This window comes from Melanotaenia boesemani, chromosome 15, assembly GCF_017639745.1.
Source record: "Melanotaenia boesemani isolate fMelBoe1 chromosome 15, fMelBoe1.pri, whole genome shotgun sequence".
NCBI classification, from domain to species: Eukaryota; Metazoa; Chordata; class Actinopteri; order Atheriniformes; family Melanotaeniidae; genus Melanotaenia; species Melanotaenia boesemani.
The window spans coordinates 14408052-14420674 of record NC_055696.1 but is presented as its reverse complement, the minus strand read 5'-3'; the positions used below and the strand labels follow the sequence as shown (position 1 = coordinate 14420674).

At 38.2% G+C, this 12623-nt stretch overlaps 1 protein-coding gene across 1 annotated transcript; it reads right to left on the bottom strand.

Moving 5' to 3' along the window:
* Positions 1 to 207: 207 nt before the first annotated feature.
* Positions 208 to 12272, bottom strand: LOC121654302 (sodium/hydrogen exchanger 6-like). Its single transcript, XM_042008379.1, has 16 exons — positions 11865 to 12272; positions 10247 to 10446; positions 9852 to 9929; positions 9521 to 9597; positions 9252 to 9364; positions 8906 to 9011; positions 7475 to 7616; positions 7212 to 7317; positions 5633 to 5721; positions 4634 to 4747; positions 4148 to 4259; positions 3752 to 3905; positions 3633 to 3663; positions 3427 to 3515; positions 2965 to 3070; positions 208 to 2712 (listed from the first exon to the last, which is right to left on the bottom strand). The coding sequence occupies exons 1-16, from the start codon at positions 12139 to 12141 to the stop codon at positions 2389 to 2391; spliced, it is 2118 nt and encodes a 705-aa protein (XP_041864313.1). The 5' UTR covers positions 12142 to 12272; the 3' UTR covers positions 208 to 2388.
* Between the last annotated feature and the right edge of the window lie 351 nt (positions 12273 to 12623).

Here is a 12623-nt window from a genome sequence, read left to right as displayed (position 1 = left end):
TTAGCTTGAGTGAACTCCTGACTTGCCTGAACACTGGAAGGCTGACACAGATTTATCTTTTCACCACTAATTTAGTACCCACTGTGATCACACACATCAGTTCTCTGGATTTAGACTTGATTCACTGCTGCAGCACCTACCAGCGAAGATACATAATCTAAAGGTGTGAATAAAGAAGAACTCCACATTATTTAAAGAAAAAAACTGTCAAATTTAAAAGGGGTTTTTTATTTTCATTTTAGTACACTTGCAAGAAGTCAAACTGACAACACACGGTTAATAACTTCAGGATTACACCCAGAATCCATTTCAGATTATTTTGCCCTCAAAACTTTGAAAACATTTACACATGGACATACTGCAGATGTACCAAATACAGTTTCTACTAACAGCAGAAACATGGAACATTTTCATATATTTAATTGAGTTTAGGATGTTTCTTCAGAATCCCACAGAGAGTAGTTATTTACGGTTTAACTACATTTTAATCAGACTTGTAGATCAAAAGATGTGGATGCATATCTCTAGAAGAATATGCAGCAACTCATTTGAGAATACTGCTTGTTGATCAAAACAAGTGGAGTTTCACATAATCAAAACATTAGATAACTTTCTTGATATAGTAATGTAGAGAAGGAATAACTTCCACCTCACTTATAAAAAAAAGCCCCTTACATCGTTAGCTCAGCAAAAATCAGGACAAAGTTGGTGATTTAGGGAGATATTTTAGTTAAACTTATCCCCTAAAGAAGATGGAACAGTAACAAACTTTGTTTAAAAAGTGCACAATACCATCAGTAAAAATCAGACACATCTTTCTTTTCCCTACACTCAAATTCAAATTTTGCCCCTAATTATTACAAAGTGCAACATCAATGTTTTTTTTACATAAAAAATGTTTTCCATATGTACACTGTTCAAAAAATGCTCACATCTGACAACACCTGTAATTTTCCATTAGGGTAAATGTAATATTTATTTTGCACTCTTTCAGGCTTTTCTGCCATTTGATGCTACAATAGTAAAACCACAGACAGATATGTGGTGGCCCAATTATACTGGGAAGACTGGAAGAATTCAGCTTCAATCAAAAGTTGTAGTGTCATAAACCATATAAAAAAATATCACTTAACTGCACATCAGCAAATCAAAATACATACAAATCAGAAATACTTAATTGAGTTTCTAAATAGGCACTTGAATTCAAAACAGTTCAGCCAAAGACCCCCACCCGTTATCTTTGATGACAACATCATAAAGACATGGCAGTTTGTGTTGTTGTTCGTTTTGTGAGAAAGACTTTTTAACCAGCAGAAAACCAGAAACTTTAGCCCTAGTAACTATATACGATTTGGCCTCATCAGCCATGCACATAATAGGAAAACACACGAGGAAGCTCTAGTTTCCAAGTATAAAGTAGAAGCATCTGCTACGATATGGGACGGAGACAAATGAGTAAATCCCAGCTTGTGAAATCCTCATTGCAAGACGTACCAGGTGGAGTTGTGGCGCAGTTTTCTTTCATAAACAGAAAGAGCTTGAAACAGTAGCCTTCCACCCCCAAGTAGTAAAGGATTTCACACTACAACACCATCAATAAATAATAAATAAACAAATCATTTAAATAAACAGGTCAATAAATCAAGTGCTGGCATCTGTATCAGAGATGCTCCAGTGTTGCGGATGCGGTTACAGTTTTTAGCGCATCATCCTTTAGACCTCTCAGTGCCTACATACAAAGTATTTGTACCGTTTCCATCACAAATATAACTTTCTCTCTGTTCATTTGCGCTCCTTCTGAAATATCGTCCATTCAAATCCAGATTCTAACTCGTTGAACCGTTCTGACAACTTTGAGAGGGAGGCAAACATTTGGAGCAGAGTAAGACAACTTGAGGTTAAGTCAAATAACAATTACCCAGTTTTAGTGTAAATGCTCTTTAACAACACAGCAAATGTCAGGGTGGTTGTGATCATTTAGTATACTTTTTAAAAAACTGAACAAATACAGTAACTGACATCAGAGACAAAATCTCACCACCATAAAAAAATAAAAATAAAAATAAAAAAAAACTATATATACAACCAGAGTTGGAACTTTGAGAGACACTAGCTTAACCGCTGTGGTGCAAATGGACGCACTCTTCCACTTTTTAGCCTTCTCGATAGCAGCTAACTGTGTTTCTGCTTTGATTTTGACAGAGATAAAGATGCTCTTGCTAACAGATGCGAGACAGAGAGGTGGTCCCATCAACTCCACTTTTATATGACTGATAGTTAACAATAATTTGTAATTTCATTAAACCCCAAACAGATTTTTTTTTTCTTGTAATATTTGATTATTTATAAGTCTGAAACACAAACCAAATCCCAACCGAGGGGCCCTTCTTACAGTCTGTGCCTGTGAGTTTCAGAGCTTGGCGGGGATGGTGGCGGGGGAAGGGTGACGGTTGTTGGGGGCTCAGCAGGGTCGTCCATTGGCAGGACGAGGCGTGTGCCGCGGATTGCGACGTCATGTTCCACCAGGCCGAGCTCCCGCTCCAGACCCTCGTTGACCGATCCTTTCCCAGCGTTGCTGGTGGAGGAGCTCTTGGGATTAAAGGTGCGGGATCCAGATGCATCTGTGCTGACGGTGACGTCTGCGTACATGGAGCTCACGTTGACATCGTTAATAATTAAATCAGAGTCGTCGTCATGGAGCTGCCCTTCATTCTGGTAAGAGGAGAGGGAAAGAAAAAGGAAAAGTAAAGAAAATAAAGAAGACGTGATTAACTCACTAAATTTAAACTGACTCTAAAACTCCTAGCAAAGACAAGAAAAACTCTAAACTAGCATTTCTGTGTGTGTGTGTGTGTGTGTGTGTGTGTGTGTGTGTGTGTGTGTATGCTTACACATAAATCTCACTGCTTGGCTTTTTAATGCATTATCATTTCAACTGTAATGAATTATGTTTTTTTCCCAAACCTCATAGGCCTGTGGGCTGGTAAGGCATTTTGCTAGTGGTCCACAACAAGATGGCAGAGTAGCAGTGAGCGGAGGACCGCTGTGAGTCAGGAGGGGTTTCAGATAGCTGGAGGACAAGCTTCTGTCAAGGGCTTAACAATTTAAACACACCACCTTTAAGTTAAATAACCTGGTTGGTCAGAAGTATAGTCTAAACTAGATATTTAATGAAGAATACAACCTTACCTGAGACATGGGTACATTTCATGACTGACTAAGAAATCCGTTAGAGTCAAATATGAGGTCTTTAACTGAAAAAAAAACAAGATAAATGCTTCAAAAACTAAAATTTGTGGATCAATCTGTAAACGTACCGAGCAGATATTGAATTGCAGAGTTTCTGAAGCATGCACGTAGCACCCTCTAGTGTTTCAACCCAAATTCCGCCCAACTCCACAATGTATTGCATGGCTCAAAGGATACTTGTGGTCAAAGTTGTACCAGATCCTGAAGGGCCAGGCGCTCTCATGTTTGGTGCTCCTCCGCTGCGACCCATCCCACACAGTTGAGCTCTGTTAAGCAGGAAACTGCCTTTTTTAGTTACCATTCTTTTTTCCGCTTTTGTACAATTAGACAAATGAGGGCACATTTATAAACTAAATATAACCAAACAAAATACAGGCACTTACTGAGTGTTCCTGATCAGAGTCCACACCCACTCTGAAACAGAAAATTGGCACCAGTTACCTAGAAGCAGGAAAATATACTCAAAGAGAAATAAATGCATGTAAACAGATGCTTGGCCTACGGTATGCTCATGAAAGACAGCATGGGCATGGTGCCGCCTCCACAGATCCACACAGTGAAGAAGACAATGAGCAGGGTGGTTGAAAACATCATTTGGCGGGCATATGTTGCTGTGTCTCGAATAGAAAGAGCAAAGGTCATCGCTCCACGCAGACCTAGAGAAGATGGAAGATGTAACAGTGAGAGGATAACTACATGTGTTCTTGTATTCATCACACTGTGTTCTTACACAATCACTGTGCAGACCTGCATCCTTTGCAAAGACAAAGGGAAAGTAATCCATCGAACAAACTCGATTAATGTATCAGGAAAATGTAGGAGACTTGCTGCTAATGGAGGAACTTTAAGTCTTCTAGTGATCTTCTCAGTGTTAAAACCCCTACTGATTACTTCGTACCTGCAAACATCATAACGTGCTGAAAATTTGATCCTATCTTGTTTTTGCGGCCCAGGTTGAGGAGGAAGGACAAAGGGTAGATGTTTGCAGCCCTGCCTAGAAACACAGCCAGCTACAGAACACAGCTGGGTCAAGAGCAATAACACACTCAAATAACACTGAAAGCAGACTGCAACGGAAAATAAGAGTGGGCAGATGGCATTTCGGAAACGCCGTCTAATGGCTTACTAATCTTTCTTTTGAAGGTGCTGTGAATTTCCATTAGAAGTTCTTAAAATGTCAATCATTTAACGGTTCTGACAAAAGCAATAATACTAGACATAGAGATCATTTCATGAGTATTGATACACACAGTTCTAGTTTCAATTCACAGAAAGAGTTAAGTATACTGTTGATTTAAACTGTATGAAGCTATCAGGGAAGGAATAAAACTCAACATAATGTAATGACTTTTTAATATGCCTTAATGCATAGAATAAAGGATACAAAGGCTCCAATGATGAATAATGGGTTGAAGACATGTGACTGGAAGGAGAAGAGAGTGAGACCCATGTAGGAGAAGATGAAGTTCTCTGCCAGGAAGTTCAGCAGCTCAAACAACTGGTGGGAAAGAGACAAACAGCACAAATAGTGAGGTCTTCACGGTTAACATGATTGTGCCAGTTCCGCTGGCAGCCAAACATCCTGAAGTGGTAAAAGAACCACAACAAGCTCAAATGATGAGGTTTAATGTTTTGAAACACAAGATGTTCACTTGGCTTCCCAACAACATACTGATTTTGCTTCCATCAATACATTAAGCTTTAAAATCTATTGTTTTTTTATTCTCCTCCCAAAACTGCAGTCTAGTATTTCTGTTATTGAGTCTTACCAGCTGATGACACACTGCAGTGAATCCTCTGAGGTTTTGTTATGTTTTCTCTTTGCTGTTAATCAGTAAACATTTGCATTTATATCTTGGTAACATTATTGCTGCACTATCATAAAACGTTTTTTTCTCCCTGTCATGAAAACAGTTTTCCACTCATCCGCATGACTTGACATTACATCCTCAGTCTATCAGGTTATTTGCCATATTCTAATTTAACAGAAAATGTAGTTATAACTAGCTTAAACTACATCTCTTTGGTGTTTTGCTTAATATTTTACATTATTACACAGAGGAACTTTTAAAATCTTAAGGTCAGCTCTTCAGACACTATCATAACATGGCCTTGTGGATTTCTAAGAAAACCAGAGTGTGATAAAAATCATAACATCCTGTCTTCTCACTACTTGTTTTTGGGGCTTTTCGGTTTTGTGATACACATTTTATGTGTTTGCAACTACAGCACTTTGTAAAGTAGAATGATTTAGAAATCTTAAAACGCAGTGCCCATAAAAATAGTAACTACAGTTTGTGTCTGTACAAATAAATGAACAGCTGAGTGGTGAAGCTGCTTAAAAGAGGCAGAACAAGTACAAACGTGAAGTAAGTGGTTCTACCTGTTTGGTTCTGTCTTGAGACTCGGGGGAGAGATTGTTGAAGGTGTAGTGAGCCTGAGTGATCCCACAGAACAGCACTGCTACTACACCTGAAAATACAGTCATCTCACTTTAGCATCCTTAAAAAATACATGGTTAGCTTGTAATGGTAGGAAGGGATGGGGGTTAAAGCATTCAGAAAACCTCATTAAAAGGTAAGCCTATCGTGTACAGAAGCATAGAACTGCCACTCAAGCGGGTAAAAAGGACCTTTTGTTAAAATGTAATAAGTTTTATTGTAAAAACGTTAAACTTATTTAATTATAACATGATACATTTTACTGTAAAAACCTGAAACAGAAAAATATTAAAGTTTTGACTTTGAATGAGAACATTGTGCATGCAGATTTGATGTCTTTGTGCATGTAGATATATATCAGTTTTTTTTTTTTTTACCTCTGCACATGTGCAAAAACATTGTCGCGTCCATCTTTTTAGCACCTTCCATTAAAAAGGGACAGATTAGCCTTTGCTCAAAAGCTGCATAGCATCTACTTTATATGATTTTATGAAGCAATGTTTTATGCTTTTATGGCTGTTTAATTTAACATGTTCAACATGTAAATAAATAAATGGCAGCAGTTGTGCAGTCACAACAAGAGTAAAAGAAAAACATGGCATGCAGCAGTGGGAAGTCTAAAAGTAAAGTGTGTAGTCTATTTTGCAGGCTTATTAGCTACATCACTACATACGTAAATAATGTAGATCAGGGATTTTTCCAAATATTACATTTCTAAAGTATATGTAGATGTGTCAGATTAGATTATTACAATTAACTTATTACCCCCAGTTATTAGAATTTAACGGTCATGTAAAGAGATTCACTGGTTAACATCTTCCTTTCATTTTACGACATTCGGTTTACTGCAATATCAAATTTGTATTAAACTGCAGTCGATACACATTCAACAGCCAAAATGTTTATTGCTGTTTGAATAATGTTAGATAAAATATAAATCATAATTGTTGGAAAATACTGTTTTTTTTTTTTTTTTTTTGGTTTTTTTAACTGAATTTCTGTGCTCTCTAACAACCAATCAGGCCACAGATAGAAGAGAGAGGTCAGAATGTAATGAGAGGCAGAACAACACATGCTTGGTGTTAGTCCTTTTTCATGAAGCTAAAACATATTACTGTTCTCTTCCATTTAAAAATATATAAATTGATTATTATTAACATAAACAACTACAACAAAGGTTGTGCAGGGGAATAACAGTGAACTGAAATGTAATTGGTCATACTGTGATAAACTAAAGTTATCTGTATCTAGTTCTTTAGCTTCAAGATTCCTGTTGATTGATTTAATCTGCCCCATGATGGAAATATTAGCTCTCCTCGATGCATCAACTTGTCAGCACTCTTCATTCATTTTTTTCTAGGGAAAAGTATAAGTTCATCTGGAGCTATGTTTGTGCTTAAAAAAGTCAAAATTAAATTTTAAAATGCAATATATTCAAATTACTACAATGTCAACAGCCTAAGCCTAAGTGAGAGTTTCTGCTGTTTAAATTGCATGTATGCGTCCTGGTTGCAGGCGTACCTGTGAACCCGCAGGCCTCTGCCAGCAAAAAGGTGCTCCAGGACATCAGGAAAAAGAGGGCTGTCTCCAGCAAAGGGAAGTCCCTCAGCTTAGTAAACTTGGTCACGTGAGGAAAAGTGAAAGTTAAGGAACAAAACAAGGAGAGGCACATCCAATCCATCTGCAGTTCAATTCATAGCAGAAACACAGTCACTCTTAAAAGAGAATGTATGGTAATGAGGCAAAAGCATTAAACATGGTTTAATGATCAGACAAAAGGATATAAGAGCAGTCATGACTCCAGTAGCCACTCCAAGTGCAAAAGAACCACTGAAGACACCAAGGAAAATGCCAAAGGATTTCAGCAAGGCCATGGCCTCAAAGCTGTGGCTGTTGTCCCCTGCTGGCTGATATGCCACAATGGAGCTGAGGGCAAGTAAAATTTACATGGAAAATGGAAGTAATATCGTGGAATTAGGATCTTACAGAGAATTAAAAAAAAGGGGTCCAATGTCAAACACATGCTCACATTAAGTCAGAAACATAAAGAGTCTCAGGCATCAAATCAAACCTGTAGCAACCCAAATCCAAATTTAGAGGATTTCTGTTTTACTTCAAAACAGACCCAAAGACCAAACTGAAGCTATTGGATCTGGAGATGGGTTTTACATTAACAAAAAAAAAGCAGGAAATTCTTGCAAGCAAAAATCTAACTGAACTTTTCAACACCATTTGGTTGAAATTCTACAGTAGGAGACAAAGACTGGTTATGCAGGAAACTGAAAATGATGCAAAGGATAAAACAAAAAGGGTTGTAGCTGCTGTGTAGGGGAGGGCAGTGATGATCCTAGTGACAGGTGATTCAAGGGTACAGTCTAGATAAAACATCTGTATTACATCAACTGAAAGGTTTTACCACCTCAACCCCAGCCAACCCACCCACCGAGGTGTAAACGTCAGGTTTTCTCCCAGCCATTCCTCAACCCTCTCTGACCAGATTGGGCTATCCTCTCCTGAGGAGCGAACAGCTCCATCCCCCTGCCTACCCTGCTTTTCCAAGCGAAGGAGGACACTAAATGCATACGTACGTACAGGCAGGCGGTGAATGACACAGATGGGTGGAGAGAGGCAAGCAGTGAAATGACAGGGATGGATGTTACTATGGTTATTTCCAGTGATGGGTAGTGTACAACACATAGGCTGATTTTCTCAGAGTTAGCTCCATTACAGTAACTTTAAGATTTACTAGAAAACATTCCTTTTAAATGTGACTTTAATAGAAATGATTAGGTACAACATAGTCGGTCCTTGTTCTGTGTAAAAGTCCACTTCAACCTTCTGCTAAATCTGGTGAAATGTAACATAAAGCATATCCTCCTAAATTACTGTCTTTTGACTGAAATTGAACAGAAGGTAAGTCCCTTATTTCTTTCAATTCAAGCTTATCAGGGACACAGGGGAAAAAATACACCAAAAGTAACTAATTTAGCTAAAATACAGACTGACTGAACTTCCTAAAAAAATTTGCTTTTCCGCATAATAAGAGCTGTAACTTCTAGGACTGACTATTATGGAAAAGATGAAGAACGGCATCAACTAAAAACTCTTAAAAGGTTTAAGGTGTTTTAAGATGGATTTAAAGTTAGGTTAGACTGAAAAAAAAATTTAATTCTTTGCTAGTGAGTGTGTTTCTGAAATGTGTGTTTGATACTTACGAGGAGAGAACGATGGCCACAGCATCATTGAGAACACTCTCCCCAAACAATAAAGCGTATAGGTCGACATCTACTTTCAGCTCATTGAAAATAGCCAGCACAGTCACTGAAATACACAGAATGACAAAAACACCTCAAAGTTCTACAAACTGTAGAGAAGGAAAGGTGTATAAATAATCCTTAGACTAGCTAAAAAGAAAAAAAAAACTTCCTTAAAATGCACACATGCACATATCCAACTCTGGAAACCATGTTTGTATACATTTTTAATTAAGAGAATCAATTTTTTGCCTTCTTTTAATATTGCATATGGGTGCTTCAAGCTCTCATGGCACTCCCTACCTACCTGGGTCTGTTGCTGAGACAATGGCCCCAAAGAAGAGGCAGTCAGTAAAGTAAAAATCGCCCCCAAGCTGGCCCACAACTTTCATGAAAGACACAAAGCCATACATGATGAGCCTACAACGAAAGGAAAAAGTGGATGAGACATTTACCCATTCAACAAACTGGCTTTAATCTGGTACTTTATATTCCTGTATAAGGCTGTACTACCTGGAGGTAAAAATGACAAAAATGCATCTTTGAGGTAATGTCAGAGATGGCTAATTGACTTACCCAATAACAAAGCAAGAAATAACTGTTCCCATAAAAGCATAGGCCAGGATGGAACCAATGTTTCTGAAAAAATGCCTCTGAGACAGATAAAGGCAACAGTTTATTAAGACAGAAGATATACAAAAACACACAATTTCTAAAAACATTATGCTAGTGCATGAAAATCATATGCAAATTATATGTTGTACTGCATTGCTTTAAGAGAGTAACCCTTTTTTCATTTACACTACTAAGGTTTGGACACACTTTTGACTGGTAGTGTATATAGATTAAGTAAATTACATAAACAGTCATATGTAAACAAATTAATATATCATTTGGAAACTCTTACCCTTTTCAGACTGTAACCTGCATGGAAGATTATAGGAGGCAGCAAAATGTTGAAAAAAACTTCTGGGTCAAAGGTCACCTGTAGAAAGCAGCAGGATTTAAGTTAATCATTCAAATATTAGTATGCATTTCTCACCTAATTAACACCTTTCCAACATCATTTTAAAGGGCAAGTTTAATGTTTGTGTAAGCAGTGTGTCATAACTTTTAGAGGTAGTTGGTTGTATTTTTCAGTATGATCCAAAGTCAACCTGATAAAACTAAATGCATTTAATCAGTCATTAATAAATAAAACATATGATCATGCCATATACATTCAGCCTTAACTGTGCAAAACACTAAAAACAACCACATGCACCCTCCACCTCCCAGTCCTCTGTGTGATCATCATCTTGCCTTTCGCAGCATTTCATCGTCCTGCACTTGGTGGCCTTTCCCCCGACTGACTTCTCCTTTCAAGGTGTACTCGTAGAATCGTCCACTGACATTGACTAGCAAGGTGGCAGGGCTGGCGTTGACAGCACAGCTGAGGATCAAATCGCTCATACTCTGAGGCACATGGACACCAAAGCGCAGGATCACACCCACTAACAGGCCTTTATGGGGGAGAGAGAGAAAAGAGTTTTACAAAGTGACCTAACCATTTCTAAACAGTAACAATCATATTATCTAACAGCATAGGGGGTAGGTAAAGACATATTTTTGTTTATAGACATATCAATATAACATATAATAATATATAACATATCAGCCTGGCAGCTACTGACAACTATGTCCTCTGAATACTGCTGCCATCACTCCCAGAATCATCCCAGCGGAGGGCAGCAGCCCCACATCCTTCCCTGATGAACTCAATTCCTTTTACACCAGGTCCAAATCAGACACCATCACCTAGCTGCATGAGATAAACCATGTAAATCTGCAATCGCTTTCAGAATATGAGACGTAAAGCCCTCACAAAGATCAGAGTGAGTAGTTCACGAACTCTAAGGTGGACACACTGAAATTTGCATATCAGAGGCATTGATGCAAAAACATATATCTTAGATACTATTCAAAAACATCTGGAGCACCCAGACGTTTAAGCTAGACTCACGTTTGCTGGTTTCTCATCAGTATTCAACACCCTGCAGCCCCACATCCTGGCCACCAAACTCTCTACCCAGTTTCACCTGGATGACCAGTTAATGCTGTTGATCTTGGAATTTCTAACAGACCACAGCATGGACTAGTCAAAAACACCTTTTCTTGACTTCTTTACGCCTCAACTGGCTCCCTCCAGAGCTATGTTCTATCTCCTCTGCTCTTTATCTTATATATAGATGACTGCAGATCAACACAGCCCAAGTATCATCTGGTGAAATATGCTAACAGTTCTCCTGTCTGCTGTCAGGCTCCACACAGAACAATGAACAGGTTCTGCAGGAGTGTGTGTATATATATATGAAACTGTCTCATCGCCAAGAAAATGGGTCCAGTATTCTTTGTGCTGGGATTTAGTAGAGGTTCCTAATTGAAACAACAGAATTATTTGGATGTTCCTCAAACTTAAATCAGACAAGGACCTGAAAAAAAACTAAAGCAAGAGAACTTTATCCTGAAAGGGATAATTTAATCATTATGTTACTAGTTTAATTATTATGAGAGGAAACAAAAGCTTGATTCAGCTGTACAAACAAGGCATCTCATTTTACGTTAAAAATAAATACATATGGGACATTTTTATTGCTTATACTTGTATTGTGATAAAATGCAGTATTTTTAAATAACTGCTCCTATTGGCCCCCAAATAAAAACCCCATTTTATCATTAGGTCATTTATTAGCATAATCCATAAACTATTGCAGTCATGCATGCTAGCACCTGTATGCTGCACCACGTATCCTGACACGTGTGAGTACACTGTTTAATTGGATTACAGGTGAAGTTTAAGGAGCTAACGGACAATGTCTCACACAGCTAGCATTAACGTTAATTGACTGACGTGACCCTTAGCTACCGTTAACTTTCTTACCATAGATCATGGCAAGTCCCGTTTCGTGGAGGAACCTAAAACGCCGGTGTTTGAAAAGCCATATCGTTAGAATGGTGAGTGTTAGCAACATGATGAATATAAGCAGATTGGCACTGTCTTGTCGGTGGCTTTCCTCAGCCATCCTCTCAGTGACGACGTTATCCAACACATTACTGTCGCCTTGGCTTCCGACGAGCAGGACCGACAACAGAAAAGGTAGCAGGAGATACGCTTTTGGTGGTTTCACACCAATAACTCGTCTCAGTGAAAATTCCATGGTGGCCTTGAGCGAGAATGTCACATTTGTCGTCTAAAAATATTTTCTTTTCTGCTAAGAAAGCGTCTATTTTTTTATAGACGACGGCTGGGCTTCTTCCGCGTATCAAAACACTGTAACTTCCGGTTCATCAAAATAAAAGTCACCACGTGATCAGTACGGCGACGATTAATTACACAAATAAACCCACGTGTATAATCATTTGTCTATCAGATGGCAAAATACAACAGTATAAAATTTATAAAAACACAGCAATTACAAAAAAATAAAACGCAAAACAGAAAGAACAACGTTGCACAAAAATTAAGAACAAAACAGAAAGCCTTTTCTGTCCTCAAAGTCCTCAAAGATATGACCTGCTGGGTAACCTTTACCTGAAAATTACATAAGTTACACAGAACATGTGCCCTCAGCTACATGTTTCATGAAAGAGAGGGTGACTACTATTATAGAATGATGTTAACAAAGAGAATTATTGATAT

Bases quoted from the DNA above. Each gene is read 5' to 3' on its own strand.
- LOC121654302 (XM_042008379.1), bottom strand. From the start codon at position 12,141: ATGGAATTTTCACTGAGACGAGTTATTGGTGTGAAACCACCAAAAGCG. The intron at 10,447-11,864 runs GTAAGAAAGTTA...TCCCCCATAAAG, and splicing joins GGGACTTGCCATGATCTATG to GCCTGTTAGTGGGTGTGATC. The intron at 9,012-9,251 runs GTAGGTAGGGAG...TGTGTATTTCAG, and splicing joins TGTCTCAGCAACAGACCCAG to TGACTGTGCTGGCTATTTTC.